Genomic DNA, 27,676 nt, shown 5'->3' with positions numbered 1-27,676 from the left:
GAGAGGGCATCATTTCGCCGATCTAATTCAATGAGTGGGCCAGTTCGATCGTTCCAGTCCTCAAGGGAGATGGCACCATCAGAATCTGTGGTGATTACAAAGTAACTATTAATCGTTTCTCGCTGCAGGATCAATACCCGTTACCAAAGGCAGACGACCTATTTGCGACGCTGGCAGGAGGAAAAACGTTCACGAAGCTGGACTTGACCTCAGCCTACATGACGCAGGAGCTGGAGGAATCGTCGAAAGGCCTCACCTGCATCAACACGCGCAAACGTTGTTTCGTTTACAACAGATGCCCGTTTGGGATTCGATCGGCCGCGGCAGTATTCCAGAGGAACATGGAAAACTTGCTGAAGTTGGTCCTGTGCACCGTGGTCTTCCAGGACGACATCTTGGTCACAGGTCGGGACCTGCAGAACCTGGAGGAGGTTCTTAGTCGGCTTAATCGTGTGGGGCTCAGGCTAAAACGCTTGAAGTGCATTTTCCTGGTGCCTGAAGTGGAGTTCCTGGGGAGAAGAATCGCGGCGGATGGCATCAGGCCCACCGATTCGAAGACGGAGGCAATCAAGAACACATCGAGACCAAGGAACGTGACGGAGCTGCGGTCGTTTCTAAGACACCAGATCTATTTTGATAACTTCTTACCGGGTCTTAGCACATTGTTAGAACCCCTGCACTCCTTACTGCATAAGGGAGATGAATGGTATGGGGTAAAAGCCAAGAAAATGCCTTTGAGAAAGCTAGGAAGCTGTTATGTTTAGCAAATTGCTTGTGTTGTACGATCCATGTAAGCGTTTGGTACTAGCATGTGATGCGTCGTCGTACGGGGTCGGGTGTGTATTGCAACAAGCTAATGAATTTGGGAAATTGCAACCGGTTGCTTATGCATCCAGAAGTCTGTCTAAGGGTGAGAGCATGATTGAAAAAGAAGCGTTAGCGTGTGTTTATGGGGTAAAGAAAATGCATCAATATCTGTTCGGGCTCAAATTTGAATTGGAAACCGACCATAAGCTGCTTATATCCCTCTTTTTTGAAAATAAGGGGATTAATACGAATGCATCGGCCCGCATCCAGAGATGGGCGCTCACGTTGTCTGCATACAACTACGCCATCCGCCACAGGCCAGGCACAGAAAATTATGTCGATGCTCTCAGTAGGCTACCATTGCCCACCACCGGGGTGGAGATGGCACAGCCTGCAGATTTAGTTATGGTAATGGAAGCATTCGAGAGTGAGCAATCACCTGTTGCACCCGACAGATTAGAACCTGGACGAGCCAGGACCCCTTACTGTCCTGAGTAAAAAACTGTGTGCTACACGGGAGTTGGTCTAGTGTCCCGTTAGCGATGCAGGAAGAAATAAAGCCATACCAGTGGCGCAAAGATGAAATGTCTATACAGGCAGACTGCCTTCTATGGGGCAATTGGATAGTTGCTCCAAAAAATGGCAGGGACACTTTCATTAGTGATCTCCACAGTATCCACCCAGGCATTGTAATGGTGAAAGCGATAGCCAGATCCCACATGGGCTGGCCCGGTATTGATGCAGACTTAGAGTTCTGTGTGCACAAATGTAATACATGATCCCAGTTAAGCAATGCACCCAGGGAGGCACCACTAAGTTTATGGTCTTGACCCTCCAAACTGTGGTCGAGGGTTCATATCGACTATGCCGGCCCATTCTTGGAAAAAATATTTTTAGTGGTTGTAGATGCTTACTCCAAATGGATTGAATGTGTGATAATGCTGGCAAGTACGTCCGCTGCCACCATTAAAAGCTTACGGGCCATGTTTGTCGCACATGGCCTGCCTGATGTCCTTGTAAGTGACAATGGGCCTTGCTTTACCAGTGCTGAATTCAAGGAATTCATGACCCGCAATGGGGTCAAACATGTCACGTCTGCCCCGTTTAAACCAGCGTCCAACGGTCAGGCAGAACGAGCAGTTCAAACAATCAAGCGGAGCTTGAAAAGGGTAACTGAAGGCTCACTGCAGACTCACTTATCCCGAGTCCTGCTTAATTACCGCACAAGACCCCACTCGCTCACTGGGGTCCCTCCCGCTGAACTGCTCATAAAAAGGGCACTTAAGACAAGGTTCTTGTTAGTCCACCCAGATCTACACGAACAGGTAGGGAGAAGGCGGCTTCAACAGAATACATATCATGATCGCGCAAATGTGTCATGCGAAATTGAAGTAAATGATCCTATATTTGTGTTGAACTATGGACAAGGTCCCAAGTGGACTCACCTGCAGAAAACACTTGGACCAAACCAAACTCAGATTTATGGACTATCCAGAACAACCCACAATAGACTCTACATTTTTCGACCCTCCAACACACACACCAGTGGCAATTGACCCAGCGGTTGACTACGAAGCAGAACCCACCACCCACAGCAGCCCAGCAAGGCTCACCACCCCCAGCAGTCATTCCCCCTCCCCCCCACCCGACGAACCATGCTGCAACACAATTGAGGTTACAAGTTTAATTCTACAGATGCGGCAATGAGATTTCCTTTGGGAATACACTTTGATTTCTATTTTTTTGGAGGAAGGTGATATGAGCGCAGGGAATGTGGGCTCATCTGGCAATACAGGCCATGCAATACAGGCCATGCCTGGCCCTCATCTGCCAGTATCTTTGCAGTCACATATACTGACTAACATACTCCTATCTCTCCCTGAGCGCTAGTGGAAGCTATGCCTCCTTCAATCAATAATGCTATGTAAAGGCATCAGCCCAAGAGGCCACTTCCACCACAGACAGGCACCACCCATCCGGTGGCTGTAAAGATCACCACCATCCTGAATTTCTGCAGTCAGAAGTATGGATGCACCAAGTAAGTAAGAGATGCATCGTTTGCTAGGATTAACTATTTTCATCACAGATGTGCGGCACTATTATCACATGGCTGCTGCTTTACTGTGTAACAGGATTTTCAAAAAGCCAAGGAGTCACCCATGTAGCCATTAGTGCCCCTTTCACAATCCCAACAATGGGAAAAGTTACCATTTACTGGATGTATGCTGATTTAGAACCACTAGCACACATCGTGCATCTTCCCAATCTGCTGTTACAACATCATCATTTTGAGTCAGTTCATCATTTTACCACTCTTTGGACCAGAAAGACCAGTCACTGGCTGGATCCTGTACACTTTCCAAAGACACAAGATGAGCATTGTTTGAGTGATAACCATGCTGCCACCAGCATCATTATCAATCAGAGAATTCACTTTCTGAAATCCATGCCTGTATCAAATATAGCCCAACCAGAATTTCAATGATGGTGGTAGCGTGCTATATGTTTTTAAAGAGGCCGCTTCGTCGATGCCCTAGAAGAGGAATAGGAAGGTGCACAAGGGCAGCAGACTGATTAGGCAACAACCCATCACTGTAGGAAGTGGGGACAGAGGACAGCCCTTTTCTGGCTGTAAGATTTCAAACCCATCTAATATTTCTCATAATTCCTATATACTCCGCTGCAACAACAGTACTGTCCATGCCTCTCCTTTCCCAACCCAACAATATATAACAAACTGTTTCCATGTCTCTGATTTATGTTGTGTTGACCAGGATGCACACCAAAGCCATAAACACTGCACACATAACTGTATTGCAATCAAACTTTTATTGCCAAAAGATCTGTGTAATTCCCTACTCTTTCTTCACCCCAGACTTCACCCTTGATGCCTGCAGTTGTGCACCTTTTCTAACCTTTACTTCTCTTCAGTGCTTCTCCGTTGATGGTAAGGTGTGACATGCCTGGCTGCTGCATTCTTGCAAGGGATTTTTGGAACTGAGGGGATTCCTGTCTCTGTGCCCTGAGCATTAGATGGATCTGATGCAAGTTGCACCTTGTCGATGAGGGGATCGCTTTTTGCTGGCTGCAGGATATATTTAAGTCCTGTCCATGTCCATCCTTTCCGAACCCACTAAATACATTGATGTACAGACACTATCACCAATAGATTCCATATCTCTCATTTATGATGTCTTGACCACTGTGCACACCTAAAGTCAAATATATTGTGCAAATACCTGTATTGCAATCAAATTTTTAATGCCAAAAGATTTGTGTAGCTTCCTACTCCTTCTTTCCATCACATTTCTCTCGGTGCACCTTTTTAATCTCTTGCTTCTCTTCGGTACTCCCTCGATGAAAGGGATATATGGATGGGTCCTGCATTCTTGCAACGGCCTTTTGGGACTGAGGTGGTCCCTGTCTCCAGACCCTGAGCACCAGAAAGATCTTCTGTTGGTTGTACCTTGCTGCACGGGCAGCCTAGTCCTGGTTGCTTTCTGCCACATGTGCAGACATCTGGGGAGGCTGGCGGGAAGATACATGGCACTATCCTGACAGCATCATCTTGAAACTACACATCTGTCAACCAACTAATACTGGACATTGGCCTCAATTGGCCACTGAGTAACGAGAATGGTGCATGAATGATAAGTAGAAAAGAAAATAAAGACTTGCATTTATATAGCATCTTTCACAATCTCAGGATGTTCCAAAGCGCTTTACACACAATGAAGTATTTTTGAAGTGTACGAAATGCAACAGCCAATTTGCACATAGCAAGGTCCCACAAACAACAATATGATAATAACCAGATAATCTTTTTAGTAATATTGATTGAGGGATAAATATTGGCCAGGACATCACAGAGAACTCCACTACTCTTCTTCAAATAATGCCATGGGATCTTTTATGTCCATCTGAAAAGCCAGATAGGGCCTTGCTTTAACATCTCATCTGAAACATGGTACCTGCAACATTGCAGCAGTTCCTTCGTACTATACTGGAGTGTCAGCCTAGATTTTGTGCTCAAGTCTCTGGAGTGGGACTTGAACCCACAACCTTCTAACTCAGAGTCAAGTGAGCTACCACTGAGCCGCAACTAATATCTAAGAATGATTGTAATCAGATCATTGAAGCCAGGAGAGATACTCATCAGTATTTCAGCCCGAATCACTTGGAGACTAGAAGAGAAACACTCCTCCACTCCACAAGGTAATGGAGCAGATCATGTCATGGTGTGAAGCTAGGAAGTGGAGCCTGGAACAACCTGACGAACAAGGTCTGGAATGGGCCAATGTTGTGCATGGACCTTAAGCAGCACTAGACTAAGACTGAGCAGCAAAATCTCAAGAATTTACATTCAAAATGCAGTTGTACCAGAGATTTCCAGGCAGTGATACTATGCTTGCTCATCATTACATTCTCTTTCTGTAGTGTATGTAAAGAAGCTTCAGCATTGGTTTCAGCTAACAGATCAATGTAGGAAACAAGGTCTCATTTTTTGACCTCAGCTAATATATTAATCAGTTCACAGAATGTGATAATTAGAGGGGCTCAGATTTTTAGTATTATAAATTGACACTTTGTACGTTGCTAATATATTGTATTATTCGTTTTATTAAATATGCTTCTTGTGTATCCTTCAATAAAATATCCGGTCTGTGATGCTATAATCAGTCACTGGGGGGCACCATGTGTCTTTTGCATTGCAGTGACTTGCTTCTATATAGATGACAAATTCAGATTGTATCCGTACTATAGTTCTTTAATATTTTAATTATTTGAAATTATTTCCAAAAATGTTATCAACCAAAACATGACATTTTCTACCTGAAGCCATTTAAGTCAAAATGCATAAATTAGTGAAGATAAACAATTGTTAACTTGTTGGGAACCATTTGTGGTGGCACTGTGATGGTGCTGGAAAATAACAGATGAGAGACTAATTCCTTCTCTCTTGGAGTTGTTCATGGTATTGCTGCTTGTAAGGCAGCAGTTGGTGCAATCTGGATGAGGCTTGAGCCCTAGATGATTTAATACCCTTATCATTTAACACTCTGATAGCGATAAAACAGCAATGGCTGCTGAAACAATTGGAGAACGCAAAGGAACAGCTGAGGCCTACCAGCCTGGTGTGTGGGAGGAAGCACCTAGATTTTCTGATTGGACCACCTGCAAGACCTTTAGTGTACTAAACCTGTGTGTAATTCTGGGGTTGGCATCATTATCAGCAAGCTGAACAGCCGCAAATTTATGGCCTGCACCATGAACTCTGCTCCCTGACCACTGATGCCACCTTCCCCCCATTCTCACAAGCTGAACCAGACTCTGTGAAACCTTGGCATCACATTCGATCGAGAACTGAGTATTAAAGCCTACATCCTATTCAGCACCAAGAGCACTTACTCCTACCTGTGCACCATCACCCTTTTCCACTCCTATAACATCCCGACTGCTACTGAAATCCCTACCAACACTTTTGTCACCCATAGACTCAACTTATTCAATGTTCCCTTTGCTGGCCTTCCTTCCTCCATAAGCTTTAACTTATTCAAAACTCAGCTGGCCATATTGTATCTTACAGTAAGTCCCACTCACTATCATTCCTATCTCGCTGACTTATGTTAAAATCCTTGACTTTGTCTTGAAATCATTCCATGGCCTCACCCCATCCTTTACTTTGCATCTACATTATCCTTCAGTATTTTAAAGAACTAGACCACATCCCTCTCTCAATCTTCTATTTTGCAGTGAAAGCAAGATCAATTCTGGAAGCATCCTTGCATAATACAGATTTAAAAAAAAATGTTTCCATTTTTGTAATGAAGAGATCAGCGATGTTACTACTAGGGAGGCACCCAATGTCAGCATCAAGCACTCCAAGGATAGATATAAAACATCTCTACCCACATCTCAATAGAACCTCTCTGCTGCAACAATATGACACTTCAATTTCCCACGTCAGCTATATTTGGGAACTTTATGACTACTACTGCCGATATTTTGGCACTTTCAAGTCAATATGAAGTGGTTTTGGCTGCACACCAATGCAAAAGTATCAAAATAACTCATGAATCACCCTGATCAATGTGCCTAGCACATGAGGAAGCCAAATGGTTTGGACCACTTAGGCTCTTTATAAACTTAGACCTAGAAATTGGCCACCTTAGCACCTCCCACTATTGCCTCTGGTGGGGGTGGGGGCAATAATGGGGAGCTGACCTCTTACTGACCGAGCGCAGCAGGATGAACGACTCCTGCTAAATTTGGCGGAAGATTTCCAGTGGCGGTAGGATGCTGCACCCCAATCTCATTTGCCTGGTGATCGTGACCTCATTGCCGTGTGCATCGCCCCAGTAGCACCCCGGACCCGAACTTTGGTTCTGCCCCCTGCAGCATCGCCAGGCGAAAACACCGACAGTTGCAGGAGGCATTGAATGGGAAGCTGGGCGCTTTAGGGGTGAAACTTAAAGGCAGCAGTCAGTGCCAGCTGTGGCTCAGTGGGTAGCACACTTACCTCTGAATCAGAAGATTGTGGGTTCAAGTCCCACTCCAGGAGCTTGAGCACATAAATCCCGGCTGACTCTCCAGTGTAGTGCTGTGGGAGAGCAACACTGTCGGAGGTGTTGTCTTTCAGATGATGTTAAACCGAGGCCCCATCTGCCCTCTCAGATGGACGTAAAAGATCCCATAGCACTATTTTGAAGAGCAGGGGAGTTATCCCCAGTGTCCACGCCACTATTGATCCCTCAATCAATATAATTATTGTGTTCCTCACACAGATGAGACTGCACACAGGGAGATTAAAGTAACAGTCTTTATTAAGACACTCCAGAGTGAGGAATAGGTCTGAGGGGCCGGCTTATATGCTGGGATCCCTTGGGACTTCAGGGGATGCTCTCCCTGGTGGCGGAAAATGGGAGTGCATGCTTTACAGATAAACAACATCACTCCCCCCGCCAAAGTCAAAGTGAAAACTATTTACAAGGTGAGGCGGTCGGGAGCCTTTCTTTCCCTGGTGGACTGCCTCAGTACAAATGTCTGTTCTGGTGTGTTGGCTGTGCCCTCGCTGGGCTGGCGTGTTGTTGGCCCTGTAGGCTGCTGGGTGAGCCTGGGCTGTTGGGCGTGATGGGTTCAATTTCCTGGTCCGGGGTGGTATCGTTGATCCTTTGGATGTATGTTGTGGGCTCGCAAAAGGTGGTGTATCTTGTGGGTTGTTCAGGGCAGCCTGTGAACCGCAGCCTCGTTTGCTCCAGGTGCTTTCTGCAAATTTGTCCATTGTCTAGTTTGAGTACAAACACCCTACTCCCTTCTTTAGCTATCACCGTGCCCGCGATCCACTTGGGACCATGTCCATAGTTTAGCACATACACAGGGTCATTCAGATCAATTTCCCTTGACACAGTGGCACGACCATCGTTTACATTTTGTTGCTGCCGCCTACTCTCTACCTGATCATGCAGGTTGGGGTGAACCAGCGAGAGTCTGGTTTTAAGTGTCCTTTTCATGAATAGCTCAGCCAGGTGCACCCTGTGAGTGAGTGGGGTCTTGTGCGGTAGCTGAGCAGTACTCGGGACAGGTGGGTTCGGAGTGAGCCTTCTGTGACTCGTTTAAGGCTCTGTTTGATTGTTTGTACTGCCCGCTCTGCCTGGCCATTGGAGGCTGGTTTAAACGGGGCCGAGGTGACATGTTTGATCCCATTGCGGGTCATGAATTCTTTAAATTCGGCACTGGTGAAACATGGGCCATTGTCACTGACCAGTATGTCAAGCAGGCCGTGGGTGGCAAACATGGCCCTCAGGCTTTCAATGGTGGCGGTGGCGGTGCTTCCTGACATTATTTCACATTCAATCCATTTTGGAAAAGCATCCTCCACCACCAGGAACATTTTACCGACAAACAGGCCCGCATAGTCAACATGGATCCTCGACCATGGTCTGGAGGGCCAGGACCACAAACTTAATGGTGCCTCTCTGGGCGCATTGCTCAACTGAGCACACACGCTGCATTGCCGTACACAGGACTCTAAGTCAGAGTCGATACCGGGCCACCACACATGGGATCTGGCTATCGCTTTCATCATTACTATACCCGGGTGTGTGCTGTGGAGATCCTTTTTGGGTAGCACTACACGGTTACCCCACAACAGGCAGTCTGCCTGAATGGACAGCTCGTCCTTTCACCGCTGGAATGGCTTGATTAGCTCTTGCATTTCAACGGGGATGCTGGCCCAGCTTCCATGCAGTACACAGTTTTTTCCTAGGGACAGCAGAGGATCTTGGCTGGTTCAAGTCCTAATCTGGCGGGTCGTGACAGGTGATTTATCATTTTCAAACGCTTCCAAGTCTACAGGCTGCGTCACCATCAACAAGTTTGCAGGCTGCGCCATTTCCACCCCCGTGGTGGGCAATGGTAGCCGACTGAGAGCATCTGCACAGTTCTCGGTGCCTGGCCTGTGGCGAATGGTATAGTTATACTCTGATAGCGTGAGTGCCCACCTTTGTATGCGGGCTGAGGCATTAGTATTTATCCCCTTGTTTTCAGCGAACAGGGATATGAGGGGCTTGTGATCGGTTTCCAGCTCAAATTTGAGGCCAAACAGGTACTGATGCATTTTCTTTACCCCGAACACACACGCTAATGCCTCTTTCTCAATCATGCTGTAGGCCCTCTCGGCCTTAGACAAGCTCCTGGAGGCATAGGCGACAGGTTGCAACTTCCCCGCAACGTTAGCTTGTTGTAATACACACCCGACTCCGTACGACGACGCATCACATGCTAGCACGAGTCTTTTACACGGGTTATACAATACAAGCAGCTTGTTGGAGCATAAAATGTTTCTGGCTTTCTCAAAAGCAATTACTTGGCTTTTTCCCCATATCCAGTTCTCAACTTTACGCAATAACACATGTAGCGGCTGTGTCGAGAGGCAGATGGAGAGGCGGGAGCTCGGAGCAGCGCGAGTCCGGGAATTTCGGGAGGCCTATAAAGGCCTAGCGTCGGCAGAGCAGCATCGGGACTTCGTCGGAGAGGGAGTGCGGGAGTCCGGGGGAGGCCTATAAAGGCCAGCCAGTGCAGCTGCAGCAGGGAGAGAAGGCAAAAAAGAAGTAGAAAGAAATCGAAAGGTGACATCACAGCCAAAGGGGTAAGTAATTGGTAAGTAGTTTTTCTTTTTCTTTTCTTTATCAGTAAGTAGCCTTTTAGCCTTGTTGCCAAATTAAGTTAATCTAAGGATTAAGACATTGCAGGAGAGCTCAGACACGTGTTATGCTCCGCCTGTACTATGTGGGAAGTTAGGGACTCTTCCGATGTCCCTGACAACTACGTGTGCGGGAACTGTATCCGCCTGCAGCTCCTGACGGACCGCATTGCGGCACTGAGCTGCCGGTGGATTCACTCTGAAGCATGCACGATGCTGAGAATGACGTGAATAGCACATTTAGTGAGTTGGTCTTACCGCAGGAACAGCGTACACAGTCAGATAGGGGATGGGTGACCAACAGGAAGAGCAGTGGAAGGAAGGTAGTGCAGGGATTCCCTGTGGTCATCCCCCTGCAAAACAGATACACTGCTTTGGGTACTGTTGAGGGGATGACTCATCGGGGAGGACAGCAGCAGCCAAGTCCATGGCACCGTGGGTGGCTCTGCTGCACAGGAGGGCAGGAAAAAGCGTGGGAGAGCTATTATGATAGGGGACTCAATTGTAAGGGGAATAGATAGATGTTTCTGCGGCTGCAATCGAGACTCCAAGATGGTATGTTGCCTCCCTGGTGCAAGGGTCAAGGATGTCTCGGAGCAGGTGCAGGCCATTCTGAAAATGGAGGGTGAACAGCCAGTTGTCGTGGTGCATATTGGTACCAACGATATAGGTAAAAAAAGGGATGAGGTCCTACAAGATGAATTTAGGGAGCTAGGAGCTAAATTAAAAAGTAGGACCTCAAAAGTAGTAATCTCAGAATTGCGACCTGTGCCACGTGCTAGTCAGAGTAGGAATTGCAGGATGGCTCAGATGAATACGTGGCTTGAGGAGTGGTGCAGCAAGGAGCGATTCAAATTCCTGGGACATTGGAACCGGTTGTGGGGGAGGTGGGACCAGTACAAACCGGACGGTCTGCACCTGGGCAGGACCGGAACCAATGTCCGAGGGGGAGTGTTTGCTGTTGGGGAGGGGTTAAACTAACATGGCAGCGGGATGGGAACCTATGCAGGGAGACAGAGGGGAGTAGAATGGTGGCAGAAGCAAAAGATAGAAAGAAGAAAAGTAAAAGTGGAGGGCAGAGAAACCCAAGGCAAAAAGCAAAAAGGGCCACATTACAGCAAAATTCTAAGGGAGCAAAGTGTAATAGAAAGACAAGTTTGAAGGCTCTGTGCCTCAATGCGAGGAGTATTCGGAATAAGGTGGACGAATTAACTGCGCAGATAGCAGTTAACGGGTATGATGTAATTGGCATCACGGAGACATGGTTCCAGGGTGACCAAGGCTGGGAACTCAACTTCCAGAGGTATTCAACATTTAGGAAGGATAGACAGAAAGGAAAAGGAGGCGGGTTGGCATTGCTGGTTAAAGAGGAAATTAATGCAATAGTAAGAAAGGACATTAACTTGGATGATGTGGAATCGGTATGGGTGGAGCTGCAGAATACCAAGGGGCAGAAAATGCAAGTGGCAGTTGTGTACAGACCACCAAACAGTAGTAGTAAAGTTGGGGACAGCAACAAATAAGAAATTAGGGATGCGTGCAATAAAGGTACAGTAGTTATCATGGGTGACTTTAATCTACATATTGATTGGGCTAACCAAACTGGTAGCAATGCGGTGGAGGAGGATTTCCTGGAGTGTATTAGGGATGGTTTTCTAGAACAATATGTCGAACAACCAACCAGGGAGCTGGCCATCCTAGACTGGGTGATGTGTAATGAGAAAGGACGAATTAACAATCTTGTTGTGCGAGACCCCTTGGGGAAGAGTGACCATAACATGGTAGAATTCTTTATTAGGATGGAGAGTGTCACAGTTAATTCAGAAACTAGGGTCCTGAACTTAAGGAAAGGTAACTTTGATGGTTTGAGGCATGAATTGGCTAGAATAGACTGGCAAATAATACTTAAAGGGTTGATGATGGATAGGCAATTGCAAACATTTAAAGATCACATGGATGAATTTCAGTAATTGTACATCCCTGTCTGAAGTAAAAATAAAACGGGGAAGGTGGCTCAACCGTGGCTAACAAGGGAAATTAAGGATCGTGTTAAATCCAAGGAAGAGGCATATAAATTGGCCAGAAACAGCAGCAAACCTGAGGAATGGGAGAAATTTAGAATTCAGCAGAGGAGGACAAAGGATTTAGTTAAGAGGGGGAAAATAGAGTAGGAGAAGAAGCTTGCCGGGAACATAAAAACTGACTCTATAGAAGCTTTCTTCTATAGATATGTGACGAGAAAAAGATTAGTGAAGACAAACATATGTCCCTTGCAGTCGGATTCAGGTGAATTTATAATGGAGAACAAAGAAATGACAGACCAATTGAACAAATACTTTGGTTCTGTCTTCACGAAGAAAAACACAAATAACCTTCCGGAAGTACTAGGGGACCGAGGGTCTAGTGAGAAGGAGGAACTGAAGGATATCCTTATTAGGTGGGAAATTGTGTTAGGGAAATTGATGGGATTGAAGGCCGATAAATCCCTGGGGCCTGATAGTCTGCATCCCAGAGTACTTAAGGAAGTGGCCCTAGAAATAGTGGACGCATTGGTGATCATTTTCCAACAGTCTATCGACTCGGGATCAGTTCCTATGGACTGGAGGGTAGCTAATGTAACACCACTTTTTAAAAAGGGAGGGAGAGAGAAAGCGGGTAATTATAGACCGGTTAGCCAGACATCAGTGCTGGGGAAAATGTTGGAATCAATTATTAAGGATGAAATAGCAGTGCATTTGGAAAGCAGTGACAGGATCGGTGCAAGTCAGCATGGATTTATGAAAGAAAAATCATGTTTGACAAATCTTCTGGAATTTTTTGATGATGTAACTAGTAGAGTGGACAAAGGAGAACCAGTAGATGTGGTGTATTTGGACTTTCAAAAGGCTTTTGACAAGGTCCCACACAAGAGATTGGTGTGCAAAATCAAAGCACATGGTATTGGGGGTAATATACTGACGTAGATAGAGAACTGGTTGGCAGACAGGAAGCAGAGAGTTGGGATAAACGGGTTATTTTCAGAACGGCAGGCAGTGACTAGTGGAGGTCCGCAAGGCTCAGTGTTGGGACCCCAGCTCTTTACAATATACATCAATGATTTGGATGAAGGAATTGAGTGTAATATCTCCAAGTTTGCAGATGACACTAAACTGGGTGGCGGTGTGAGCTGTGAGGAGGATGCTAAGAGGCTGTAGGGTGACTTAGACAGGTTCGGTGAGTGAGCAATGGCAGATGCAGTATAATGTGGATAATTGTGAGGTTATCCACTTTGGGGGCAAAAACACGAAGGCAGAATATTATCTGAATGGTGGCAGATTAGGAAAAGGGGAGGTGCAACGAGACCTGGGTTCATCAGTCATTGAAAGTTGGCATACAGGTACAGCAGGCGGTAAAGAAGGCAAATGGCATGTTGGCCTTCATAGCTAGGGGATTTGAGTATAGGAGCAGGGAGGTCTTACTGCAGTTGTACAGGGCCTTGATGAGGCCTCACCTGGAATATTGTGTTCAGTTTTGGTCTCCTAATCTGAGGAAGGACGTTCTTGCTGTTGAGTGAGTGCAGCGAAGGTTCACCAGACTGATTCCCGGGATGGCTGGACTGACATGTGAGGAGAGACTGGATCAACTGGGCCTTTATACATTGAAGTTTAGAAGGATGAGAGGGGATCTCATAGAAACATACAAGATTCTGACGGGACGGGACAGGTTAGATGCGGGTAGATTGTTCTCGATGTTGGGGAAGTCCAGAACCAGGGGACACAGTCTTAGGATAAGGACTGAGATGAGGAGAAACTTCTTCACTCAGAGAGTTGTTAACCTGTGGAATTTCCTGCCGCAGAGAGTTGTTGATGCCAATTCATTGGAGATATTTAAGAGGGAGTTAGATATGACCCTTACGGCTAAGGGAATCAAGGGGTACGGAGAGAAAGCAGGAAAGGGGTACTGAGGGAATGATCAACCATGATCTCATCGAATGGTGGTGCAGGCCTGCACCTATTTTCTATGTTTCTATGTTTCTAAGAGGGTGCAAAATAGTTGAGGAGTCCCAGGAACGACCGCAGCTCCGTGACGTTCTGTGGCCTGGGCGCGTTCCTGATAGCTTCTGTCTTGGCGTCTGTGGGCCGAATGCCGTCCGCCGCGATCTTTCTCTCCAAAAACTCCACTTCTGTTGCCATGAAGACGCATTTCGATCTCTTCAGCCGCAGCACTACGTTATCCAGTCGCTGGAGGACCTCCTCCAGGTTTTGTAGGTGCTCGACGGTGTCCAGACCCCTGACCAATATGTCTTCCTGAAAAACCACCATGCGTGGTACTGACTTGAGTGGGCTCTCCATGATTCTCTGGAAGATCGCTGCAGCCGACCGAATTCCAAACGGGCATCTGTTGTAGATGAACAGTCCCTTGTGCGTGTTGATGCAGGTGAGGCCCTTCGAAGACTCCTCCAGCTCCTGCGTCATGTAGGCCGAAGTCAGGTCGAGCTTGGTGAATGTGTTGCCTACTGCCAGCGTCACAAATAGGTCCTCTGCCTTGGGCAGCAGGTATTGGTCCTGTAGCGAGAAACTATTAATAGTTACTTTATAATCGCCACAAATCCTGACCGTGCCATCACTTTTGAGTACTGGAACAATTGGGCTGGCCCACTCGCTGAATTCCACTGAGGAGATGATGCCTTCGCGTTGCAGCCTGTCCAGCTTGATTTCTACTCTCTCCCTCATCATGTGAGGTACCGCTCGTGCCTTGTGGTAAATGGGTCGTGCCTCTGGGACCAAGTGGATACTCACCTTCGCCCCGGAAAAGTTTCCAATACCTGGCTCAAAAAGGGAAGGAAATTTGTTAAGAACCTGGGTACATGAGACCTCATTGACATGTGATAGCGCTCGGATGTCATCCCAGTTCCAGCGGATTTTGCCCAGCCAGCTCCTTCCAAGCAGTGTGGGGCCATCGCCCGGGACAATCCAGAGTGGCAGTTCGTGCACCGTGCCCTCGTAGGTGACCTTGACCATGGCACTGCCCAGGACAGTGATGAGCTCTTTGGTGTACGTTCTCAGTTTCATATGGATGGGGCTCAGGGCTGGTCTGAGTGCCTTGTTGCACCACAGTCTCTCAAACATCTTTTTACTCATGATCGATTGGCTAGCGCCAGTGTCCAGTTCCATGGCTACGGGTAAGCCACTCAATTTTACATTGAGCATTATAGGTGGACATTTCGTCGAAAATGTGTGCACCCCGTTTACTTCAGCATCTGCCTCCTCTCTCTGAGGCTCGAAATTGCTTTGATCCACCATGGACCAATCTTCCTCTGCCATGTGGTGGTTAGCAGGTTTTTCAGAGCTTGAATAGAAACATGGAAAATAGGTGCAGGAGTAGGCCATTCAGCCCTTCGAGCCTGCACCGCCATTCAATGAGTTCATGGCTGAACATGCAACTTCAGTACCCCATTCCTGCTTTCTTGCCATACCCCTTGATTCCCCCTAGTAGTAAGGACTACATCTAACTCATTCTTGAATATATTTAGTGAATTGGCCTCAACAGCTTTCTGTGGTAGAGAATTCCACAGGCTCACCACTCTCTGGGTGAAGAGGTTTCTCCTCATCTCGGTCCTAAATGGCTTACCCCTTATCCTTAGGCTGTGACCCCTGGTTCTGGACTTCCCCAACATTGGGAACATTCTTCCTGCATCTACCCTGTCTAAACCCGTCAGAATTTTAAACATTTCTATGAGATCCCCTCTCATTCGTCTGTACTCCAGTGAACACAAGTCCAGTTGATCCAGTCTTTCTTGATATGTCAGTCCCGCCATCCCGGGAATCAGTCTGGTAAACCTTCGCTGCACTCCTTCAACAGCAAGAACATCCTTCCTCAAGTTAGGGGACCAGAACTGTACACAATACTCCAGGTGTGGCCTCACCAAGGCCCTGTACAACTGTAGTAACACCTCCCTGCCCCTGTACTCAAATCCCCTCGCTATGAAGGCCAACATGCCATTTGCTTTCTTAACCGCCTGCTGTACCTGCATGCCAACCTTCAATGACTGATGTACCATGGCACCCAGGTCTCGTTATTCCTCCCCTTTTCCTAATCGGTCACCATTCAGATAATAATCTGCCTCTCTGTTTTTACCAGCAAAGTGGATAACCTCACATTTATCCACATTATACTTCATCTGCCATGCATTTGCCCACTCACCTAACCTGTCCAAGTCACTCTGCAGCCTCATAGCATCCTCCTCGCAGCTCACACTGCCATCCAACTTAGTGTCATCCGCAAATTTGGAGATACTACATTTAATCCCCTCGTCTAAATCATTAATGTACAATGTAAACAGCTGGGGCCCCAGCACAGAACCTTGGGGTACCCTACTAGTCACTGCCTGCTCATCTGCAAGCTCGTTGGAGGTGCCCCATTGTTCCATAGCTCTTGCAAACATACCCTTTGAAGTGGCATGAATAGGCTGAATGGAAGCCTCCACAACGCCAACAAGATGTGAATTGTCTTGCATTCATCCTTTGTTGCGGACTCTGAGTCATCTGGGTCTCCTGAGGCCTGCTGGCAGTTGCAGACTCGTGGTTTCTGCCCTGTACATTTCTGCTCGTAAACACAGTTCCAGTTAATTTATGAACATTGCTAGCACTTGTAATGCTGAGAGATTTGTTTGGTGTTATCACTGGTGGACATAAATGGCTATCGCAATGGCCTTTCTGAGAGTCGGTGTCTCTACAGTCAAAAGTTTTCGTAGGATGGTCTCGTGGCCAATGCCCAGCAGAAAAAAGTCTCTGAGCATCTGCTCCAGGTAGCCATCAAACTCACATTGTCCTGCAAGTCGCCTTAGCTCGGCGACGTAGCTTGCCACTTCCTGACCTTCAGATCGCTGGCACGTGTAGAACCGATACCTCACCATCAGTACGTTCTCCCTCGGGTTAAGATGTTCCTGAACCAGTGTACACAGCTCCTCATACGACTTATCTGTGGGTTTCACCGGAGCCAGAAGATTCTTAATGAGGCTGTAGGTCGGTGCCCCGCAGACCGTGAGGAGGACTGCTCTCCTTTTTGCAGCGCTTCCTTCTCTGTCCAGCTCGTTGGCTACAAAGTACTGGTCTAGCCATTCAACATAGGCTTCCCAGTCCTCACCCTCCGAGAACTTCTCCAGGATGCCCGCAGTTTGCTGCATCTTTGCGTTGGATTCATATACTCGTCACCAGTTATTGTGTTCCTAACACAGATGAGACTGCACAAGGGAGGTTAAAGTAACAGACACTCCAGGGTGAGGAACAGGCCTTGGGGGCCGGCTTATATAGAGCGCTCTCAAGGAATGCTGGGATCCCTTGGGACTTCAGGGGATGTGCTCCCTGGTGGCGGAACATGGGAGTGCAAGCTTTACAGATACACGACAATAATAGAAACAAATTATTTGATCATTATCACATTGCTGTTTGTGGGAGTTTGCGGTGCACAAGTTGGCTGCCGTGTTTCCTACATTACAACAGTGACTACACGCCAAAAGTACTTCATTGGCTGTAAAGTGCATTGAGAAGATTGGTGGTCATGAAAGGCACCATATAAATGCAAGTCTTTCTTTCTTTTGAGGTGGCCGAGTTAAATTTTAAAAATTCCCAATTCATGTTTCTCCTTTTTGTTTAGCATCATATTCGGCTGCGATCGATCAGCTCGGCCCTCCGCTGCAGTGCATCAGGCTGATCGAGCCGATCACGGCTGCCATCAGGGAGCAGGTAAGCCTTTCCATTGCAGAGCGTGCAGCAATGGCCGTTCCCGTTAAGGGAGGGAAGAAGCCTCCGAATGCGGTCGCGCTGCACAGCCGATTGTGCAGCCCTGCACATCTACCTTCCCGCCTGCATCCAGGACAGAAGAGGAGTGCTTGATTTAGCACTCCACTTCCTTCCTGGAGTGCAAACCCTGATTTTTTTTTTAAATTGAAAAGCATTAGCGCCTGGTGCTAATTTTTTCAACTTTTAAAAGTTAGTGCCCTCAATGAGGCACTCCCGAATTTCTCCCCCTGAGTATAGAGTCTTTTAAATGAGAGAGGATGTTGCCACCAGCTCTCTTAAACATAAAGCATAGGCCCTGAATTCATGGCCTCTCCAGGTGCATACGAGGTGCGCATGTGACTGTAGAGGCCCCGCAGGTTTCAGGTTTAGGTATGTGAAGCGCATGCGCCTAAACCCGGAACTTGCGATCTGTCAAGAATCTGCTTGACAGATTGCACACATCCGGAAGTAAAGGGCCTCCGCAGCAGAGCGTTCGGCTATTTGCCCAACTTCTGCCCAGCAAATGCCCTTGAAATTCTTATGACCGATAAAAGCATAAGGCTTGCTTTTATCAGCGTAAGACTTCTAAAGGAAAGAAAAATACAATTTTTTCAATAATTTTGACATTTAAAATCCTGTTAAATAAGGTAAGTTTATTTTTAGACCCTTTAAAATATGTAAATTTAATTTTCAAAAAATAAAATTGTTGTTTTAAATAATTAATTAAATTCAATTTTGATTCATTTTAAATATGTGACGCTTTAAAAAATTTATTTTAGGTGTTTGTGTGTTTTGGGGGGTATTCCCATTCATACTTATGATGATTCCAATCATCAAATGAATGAATGGAAATACCCCTACTTGGATTGGTTGGGCTGCCCCACGTGATCCCAGGGACGCATATGAAGCACCTGCGTCCCTGGAATATGTGAGCCTCTACGCAGGCCTTCGCATAGAGGCCCAAGGACCAGAAGTCTCCGAACCCCCCAGACCACCAGGTAGATTCATAGAAATTTTTCAGGTCGGAGACATCCGCCCAAGGGAAGCCTCTGACCACAATTTCTGGGCCATAATCACAGGGGTCCAGAGCTCTGTGCGTGTCCTGCTGTGCACAAATCCCTCAATGTTTTGCTTTTTGTCTTCTTTAAAAGTCACAGATATGGAACTTTATCATATGCTTTCTGAAAATCCAAATAAGTCATATCAAGTGGATGGCCCTTGTCAACTAATTTTCCTGCAGCCTCAAAGAATGATTTAAGTGAAGGAATTGAATGTAATATCTCCAAGTTTGCAGATGACACTAAACTAGGTGGCAGTGTGAGCTGTGAGGAGGATGCTAAGAGGCTGCAGGGTGACTTGGACAGGTTAGGTGAATGGGCAAATAAAAGCAGATGCTGTATAATGTAGATAAATGTGAGGTTATCCACTTTGGTGATAAAAACAGGAAGGCAGATTATTATCTGAATGGTGACAGATTAGTAAAAGGGGAGGTGCAACGAGACCTGGGTGTCATGGTACATCAGTCATTGAAAGTTGGCATACAGGTACAGCAGACGGTGAAGAAGGCAAATGGCATGTTGGCCTTCATAGCGAGAGGATTTGAGTATAGGAGCAGGTAGGTCTTACTACAGTTGTACAGGGCCTTGGTAAGGCCACAACTTGAATATTGTGTACAGTTTTGGTCTCCTAATCTGAGGAAGGACATTCTTGCTATTGAGGGAGTGCAGCGAAGGTTCACCAGATTGATGCCCGGGATGATAGCACTGACATATAAAGAAAGACTGGATCGACTAGGCTTATATTCAATGGAATTTAGAAGAATGAGAGGAGATCTCATAGAAACATATAAATTTCTGACGGGACTGGACAGGTTAGATGCAGGAAGACTGTTCCCGATGTTGGGGAGGTCCAGAACCAGGGGTCACAGTCTAAGGATAAGGGGTAAGCCATTTAGGACCGAGATGAGGAGAAACTTCTTCACTCAGAGAGTTGTGAGCATGTGGAATAATGAAGAATTTACACCGCACAGGAAGTCTGCTCCATATGGTGTCAAGTTCAACTGTTGAGATTGATTCCTCTAGGGGGTCTCACACTACATTTCTCCTGAGTAAGGTTGAGCCCAGGCTCCAGATTTAGATTGCAACTTTGGCTAAAGTTGTAGTATAAACGCAGCCTACCTGCAATGCAATGTCAAACTAGATTTACAAAATGTTCAGCGAGTTGCTTAGACCGCCTACAACTATTTTTGTACATACTTTATCAAACTACCCACTATTTTTGTATCTGTCCATGCCCTTAATCTTTAAAAATTGATTCTCTTGGAACAGCGAATAAGTAAGTACATTCACAGAGCTCTCTCCTGGATCTGAATGGCGTCCCGGCAGCATAAACAAGTCTGTCCCCTTGTGTTAATTCGCCATTCAAACTGACACTGCAGTCCAGAGATAGAATTCGAGGTAGCTCCTCCTTCGCCTTAAACTGAGGCTGTGCATTTCATTGAGCGCCAAGTGGCGCTGCAGGATTGCATTTTCTGACAAATTTGCGAGGTGTACAGGAAACCGTTCACACAGTTGGATGTTATATATTTACTTTGCACAAAACAAGGTCTAAGTTTATTGCATCAAATATTGCATTAGTCTTTAGGGTCATATCATGCTATTATATTTAAAACTGTAGACACATATCACATTGTTTTCAAACTCAGATCAAGAGGTTGGGCTAGAAAGAGTGACATTTTTGGTCATTAAAGACTTTGTGGAACTGGATATTTTAGCAGATGCAACTATTACATTTTAATGAAAAAATTTAACTTTCTGTTATTGGAGTTTGAAGTTGAGAAAATATTTAAAGCTACTCGATATTGTATTATTTCCAGGCAACCTATATTTTATCCTATTTGGTCGAGTTCAATTTCTTTTTTTTAAGCATTCACCTTCAAGATACATATGTGCACTGGGAATATATCAGTTCCTTATTGGACCGTGCATTTTTCAAATTCCCCATTTAAGTTGATCTATAATATATTTTGGCAACTCTGTAGATTACATATGTATCGGACAATATAGTTACACTGATCATTGCATACATGGACACAAATTGTCCAAAGTGCGACAGCTGAGAGATAAAGGAATCAGCTGTGGCCTCTGAATCGGAAGGTTGTGAGTTAACGCCCCCTCCAGAGATTTAAGCACAAAAATCTAGACACTCACTGCATAGCTGAGGCAATGTTGGGGCTACCGTCTTTTGGATGAGTTGTTAAACCAAAGCCTTGTCTGCCGTCTCAGGTGGACGTAAAAGATGCCTTGGTGCTATTTGGAAGAAGAGCAGGGGATTTCTCCCAGTGTCCTAGAACTAGCCAATATTTACCCCTCAACCAACATAAAAAATGAGATCACATTGCTGTTTGTGGGACCTTGCTGTGCGCAAATTGGCTGCTGCACTTCCTACATTACAACAGTCACTACACTCCAAAAACGTACTTCATTGGCTATAAAATGCTTTGAGACGTCACAAAGTTGTGAAAGACTTTCTTTCCTCATAAAATAAAAATTAACAGCAAAAGAACTTGCATTAATAAATAGACACATGGCAGGTGAAATTTAATGCGATAAGTGTAACGTGATATACTTTGGGAGCAAAAACATGGAGTGGCAGTAAATTGTACTATTTTGAGCGGGCGGGGGTGCAAGAGCACAGGGCCCTCAGGTGCATATTCATAAATCCTTGCAAATTGATAAGGCAGTTAATAAAGCATATTGAATTTTTAAATGGGGCATTGACTACAAAAACAAAGAAGTCATGCTAAACCTTTACAAATCTCTGGTTGGTCTTCAGCTGGAGTATTGTATACGATTCTGGGCACCATACTTTAGGAAGAATGTCAAGGTCCTGGACAGGGTACAGAGGAGATGTACCAGGATGTTACAAGGGATGAAGGACTTCAGTTACATGCAGAGTTTGGAGAAGCTGGGATTTTTCTCCTTAGAGAAGAGAAAGAAAGACTTGCATTTATATAGCCCTTTCACAACCTCGGGATGTTCAAAAGCATTTTACAGCCAATGAATGACTTTTTGAAGTATAGTAACTGCCATAATGTAGATAAAGGGGAGACCTAATAGAGATTTTCAAAATTACGGGGGGTTTTGATAGTGCAAATAGAGAGAAACGGTTTCCTCTGGCAAGTGGGTCGGTACTCAGAGGTCCCATAGATTTAAAATAATTGTCACATGAATTAGAGAGGAAATGAGGAAAAATTTATTCAGAGGGCTGTTAAGATCTGGAACACACTAGCTGAAAGAATGGGGGAATTAGATTTGATAGTAACTTTCAAAGGAAAATTGGATATATACTTGAAAGAGGACTAATTTGCAGGCTTATGGGGAAAAGTCTGGAGAGTGGGACTAATTGTGTAGCTCTTTCAAACAGCCAACACAGGCATGACCAGATGAATGGCCTCCTTCTGTGCTGTAAGATTATATGATTGTATGATAACAAGGGTGCACTTACATATTTTACACATTCACATAAATAGGAACATAGGAGAAGGCCAATCAGCTCATCGAGCTTGTTCCACCATTCAATGGCTGATCTGTATCTTAACTCCATTTATCAACCGTAGTTCCATAATCCTTAATACCCTTTCCATTGACCTAGCCTCAACAACACTTTAGGAGAGAGAGTTGCAGAGTTCTTTCGTGTCAAGAAGTGGTTTCTGACATCACCCTTGAATGGCCTAGCTCTAATGTTGAGGTTATGCTCCCTAGTTCTGGACTTCTCCACCAGAGGAAATAGATTTTCTCTATCTACCATATCGAATCCTTCGATCATCTTCCTCCTCAATTAGACGAGGGGATTAAATGTAGTATCTCCAAATTTGCGGATGACACTAAGTTGGGTGACAGTGTGAGCTGCGAGGAGGATGCTATGAGGCTGCAGAGCGACTTGGATAGGTTAGGTGAGTGGGCAAATGCATGGCAGATGAAGTATAATGTGGATAAATGTGAGGTTATCCACTTTGGTGGTAAAAACAGAGAGACAGACTATTATCTGAATGGTGACAGATTAGGAAAAGGGGAGGTGCAAAGAGACCTGGGTGTCATGGTACATCAGTCATTGAAGGTTGGCATGCAGGTACAGCAGGCGGTTAAGAAAGCAAATGGCATGTTGGCCTTCATAGCGAGGGGATTTGAGTACAGGGGCAGGGAGGTGTTGCTACAATTGTACAGGGCCTTGGTGAGGCCACACCTGGAGTATTGTGTACAGTTTTGGTCTCCTAACCTGAGGAAGGACATTCTTGCTATTGAGGGAGTGCAGCGAAGGTTCACCAGACTGATTCCCGGGATGGCGGGACTGACCTATCAAGAAAGACTGGATCAACTGGGCTTGTATTCACTGGAGTTCAGAAGAATGAGAGGGGACCTCATAGAAACGTTTCAAATTCTGACGGGGTTAGACAGGTTAGATGCAGGAAGAATGTTCCCAATGTTGGGGAAGTCCAGAACCAGGGGACACAGCCTAAGGATAAGGGGTAAGCCATTTAGGACCGAGATGAGGAGGAATTTCTTCACCCAGAGAGTGGTGAACCTGTGGAATTCTCTACCACAGAAAGTTGTTGAGGCCAATTCACTAAATATATTCAAAAAGGAGTTAGATGAAGTCCTTACTACTAGGGGAATCAAGGGGTATGGTGTGAAAGCAGGAATGGGGTACTGAAGTTGCATGTTCAGCCATGAACTCATTGAATGGCGGTGCAGGCTAGAAGGGCCGAATGGCCGACTCCTGCACCTATTTTCTATGTCTATGTTTCTATGTTTCTATCCCTTCATTGGTTATACTCCAGGGAATACAAGCCTTAGTCTATGCAACCTGTCCTCATAATTTAACCCTTTTCACCCCAGTATCATTCTGGTGAATCTGCGCTGTACCCCCTCCAAGACTAATTTATCCTTCCTGAAGTACGGTGCCCAGAACTGAATGCAGTACTCTAAATCTTCTTCTTCTTAGGCAGTCCCTCGGAGTCGAGGATGACTTGCTTCCACACTAATATGAGTTCTCAGGTGACTGATGAGACCAATGCGGGAGCTGAATCTCTGTCACAGGTGAGGCAGGTGGTGGTTGAAGGGACAGGTGGGTGGGGTGCTTGGGTTGTCGTACGCTTCTTCTGCTGTTTGCGATTGGCTTCCACATGCTCCCAGTGAAGAGACTCGAGGTGTTCGGCGCCTTCCTGGATGCTTCTCCTCCACTTTTAGCAGTTTTGGGCCAGGGATTCTCAGATGGAGACGTTGCACTTTTTCAAGAAGGCTTTGAGGATGTCCTTGAAGCATTTCTTCTGCCCACCTGGAACTCGCTTTCCATGTCGGAGTTCTGAGTAGAGCGTTTGTTTTGGGAGTCTAGTATCGGGTATGCGAACGATGTGGCCCATTCGTCGGAGCTGATCGAGCGTGGTCAATGCTTCAATGCTGGGACTGTTGGCACTGACACTGGTGCACCTATCCTGCCAATGGATTTGCAGGATCTTGCAGAAGCAGCTTTGGTGGTACTTCTCCAGTGCTTTAACGTGCCTGCTGTACATGTGGTCTAACCAGAGCTCTATACAACTGTAGCATAACTTCCATCCCTTTGTATTCCAACCCCTTTCAGATAAAAGCTAACATTCCATTATCCCTTTGCACCTATTCACTGGCTTTAATGATTTCTGTAAATGGATCCCTCAAGCTCTCTGTTCCTTCACATTTTCTATCTTCTTGCTGCTTAGAAAACACTGATCGTTTTAAGTTCAATGAGTTCCAGCAGCATCTATCAATCTTTGTCTCTTTCTCTATTTTAATTGATTGTTTGAATTAAATATGCAACCTGGTAGTGTTTAGAAATATCAGTAAAAGAATCATGTACTTGTCGGTGTCTGTGATATTTGTGTGTTCATTTCGTTAACACCAATGTGTGAGAAAGATCTACAGATTGCGAAACGAATAAAGTTTGACACTAATATCGAAATAAATGTGTCGTATTTAAAACTTGCATTGTTAAAGTTGTTGTTTCCTCTTGTATTTGCAAAGGGAAAGAAGGGATCCTACGGTGCATTCCCGACCTGGCTGGGAGAGATCTGCTCAGAGGAACACTGTCACTCGAATCCCAGGGTGAGCAGAGCCGAGCCGGGTTAACCAGTCTCACTCCAGGCCAGAGATCCCAGCTCAGTGAATTAAACGCTTCCTACAAGAACAGATTCAACTTCCCGTTCGTGATCTGTGCCAGGATGAATGACAGGGACACCATAATCCAACAGATCAGCAGCAGGATCCGCAACAGCCCAGAGCACGAGATTAAGCTCAGCATTGAGGAGGTTAAAAAAATCTGCCACCTGCGTCTTTTGGATATCTTCAACCAAGTACCCAAGGCCATCAAGCTGTAATAAGAAGGGTTGGCAGAGATGTTCCAAAACATCAAATACTCGGAAATACATTCTCTGATGTATTAGCACGTCGTGCTCTGAATGAAATGTGCAAACCTCTTGTAGAATGCAGAATGTAACTTTGCAAATCGAATAAATCGTTTTGAAATCTAATAATGCAGCGAAACTAGAATATATTGCGTTTGTTTGATTTGATTAGGTTTTACACTCATAGGAAAAGAAACATATCTGTACATTAGCCCCAGCACTTTCCCACGTTATTGGTGTAGATGGTTATTATTTATTGAACATAATGCCCTTTGAAGACGTCCTTCAATTTAGTCACGTAATGAATTAAAGTTCCGAACTCTCAACAAAGTTCCCAGAAATAGTCAGAATTTGATTGAACTAGTCACTAACCTGAACCAGTTATCCACAAGGGCTCAATCTCAGAAGAAACGTACTAATTGCTTTTTTTTTTAAATTGAGGAAAATAACTCGCGCATTGTTTTGACAGAACGAATTGAGGCAGATAAAGCTGCCGAGATCAGAGTCCCGTTAGTCTAATAAATAGCCATGATCATAACTCGTCTAGTTAATGGTCATTTATCACTTTGCGATTACAGGATCTGAAAGGTGTTCACAGGACAGACAACTCGGAGCTGAAATTTATGAAGCACAATCATGCAATATAATTCAAGTGACAACAACTTTTGTCAGTTTTATCGCCTTTTTAAATTGTATTTTCAGTTTATTGCTTCATCAAATTCGCATACGGTGATTTAAAATTAGTCATTAACATGGAATCGACTTCAAGGCCCGAAGAGAAAAGTGGGGACTTCAATTTGGTCACAGTTTTACATAAAAATATTAGCCGGTCACTAAAACCCAGAAGGAATGTCAACTGAATTGTGGAGAAAGGTTGTCCCACTTAAAATAACATTGGCAGAGATGTTAAAGTCTAAACTGCGGCAAGGAGCCGACTCTTTTCTATTAAATAAAAACGTTTTTGTCGGTTCTAAAATATAAAAATCATTGTCACCAAAAGGTTTCCCGTTCACCGATGGATTTAAAATACCAGCATGATTTCAAATATTTTGCTGACATTGCCAGGGCAGTTTGTAAATTACCACGGTCTCTAACTATCAATTGTACTTGCACTCCAAGACAGGTTGGCGGTAACATGTCAAAACCTGCCCCAGAAGGTAAAATATCCTTTCAAATAATTCTGCTACTCGGGTTACACATGGCAAACGTCCGTATATAAATATAAACTATGCAGTCTGTTCCGTGCAGACATTCTCCTAAGGCTGGAAATGTTGCAATAATATTAAGATATGATCAAATAATGGGACCAACAGCACTGGTATAAGACATGAATAGACAGGTGTATTATGTTCTATGGCGGTTGTTACAAAACATGATCGCTTTACTAATATATTCCACAACATAAAATGACGTGCCTCATTATATTGCGTAGGACGAAATGTGATACAGTATACTACGTAATTAATATATTTCATATAGTTTTTATATGTCTTTGTTTTGTAAAAATTGAGAAGCAACCAAGTTGCAGTACCGCCACTGAATGAGAATGAAGACTTTTGTGGAGATGCCCCCAACGCCCATTTCTCTAGACATTGCCCGAGAAGGCTACAAACACAGTGCGTAAAGAGAGAAGATGCACTTTCCACGTCGTCACATATATTGTATATAGATTATAAAGTATATTTTAACAACGTTCGACACCCTAATGGGTCAGTTTACTTATGCCGTCTCGTCAAAAAATTCTGTGCAGATTGGGTCAATAACATCAACATAATTTGTGTGGTTGTATTTCAAATTTGGAGGATATTCACGTGTATATGTATATAACTCTTTCTTTTACTGCTCAGTGTCTCAACGTCAAACCAAAAGATCAATTTCAGACCTAACTTTGACTTGTAAGTAGCAGTATGAAACGAGACCGAGATGGAGGTTCAAAAATCCTTCCACATCTAGTTTTCAATACACGAATCAACCTTTTTGGACAGACCAAAACGTTTAGTTTCTATTCAGGTTTATCTGGGCCATTGTTTCCGTGTGTTCTGATGTGCTTTTATTTTTTTTAATAATAAAACCCTATTTGTCCAGTCAGGTTAATAAATGCACTCTCTGGTGTTAGATACAAAATATCATATTCAACTCTTGGCATTTCTTTGAAATATTAACTTTGCAAGTGAAATCAAACTGAAAAATCTGAGAATCTCGAAATCCTAATTATATAACATTTCTGATCAATCTACCACTTATGATTCCGCTCCCAAGAAATGTATGCATGTTTTTGTTTATATTCTCGCTATTTATTCTGATTGTTATTAGCATATCAGAATCTTCAATAATTTGTCAGGTTATAATGATCGACATGCACCATTTATTCAATCAAATTTGATCTATTTCTGTAAAATCTGTTTCATCTCAAAGAAGTTGTGGGTGTAAAGCGTCTCCTGATTAGAATCAGGAGCCCTGAGCAATACATAA

General features: G+C 44.9%; 1 protein-coding gene across 1 annotated transcript in view; it reads left to right on the top strand.

The window, feature by feature from the left end:
• Positions 1-25,202, top strand: part of LOC139274846 (2-oxo-4-hydroxy-4-carboxy-5-ureidoimidazoline decarboxylase-like) — a 38,413-nt gene extending 13,211 nt beyond the window's left edge. Inside the window, exon 2 of the mRNA XM_070891546.1 lies at positions 24,825-25,202. Coding sequence (XP_070747647.1) covers positions 24,825-25,177 — 353 coding nt within the window. The 3' untranslated portion in view covers positions 25,178-25,202. The remainder of the gene's footprint in view (positions 1-24,824) is intronic.
• Positions 25,203-27,676: the final 2,474 nt, after the last annotated feature.

The sequence above is a fragment of the Pristiophorus japonicus genome, chromosome 10 (assembly GCF_044704955.1).
Source record: "Pristiophorus japonicus isolate sPriJap1 chromosome 10, sPriJap1.hap1, whole genome shotgun sequence".
Taxonomy (NCBI): Eukaryota; Metazoa; Chordata; class Chondrichthyes; family Pristiophoridae; genus Pristiophorus; species Pristiophorus japonicus.
Note: the sequence above shows the minus strand (reverse complement) of the source record. Positions and strands in the feature narration are given on the sequence as shown.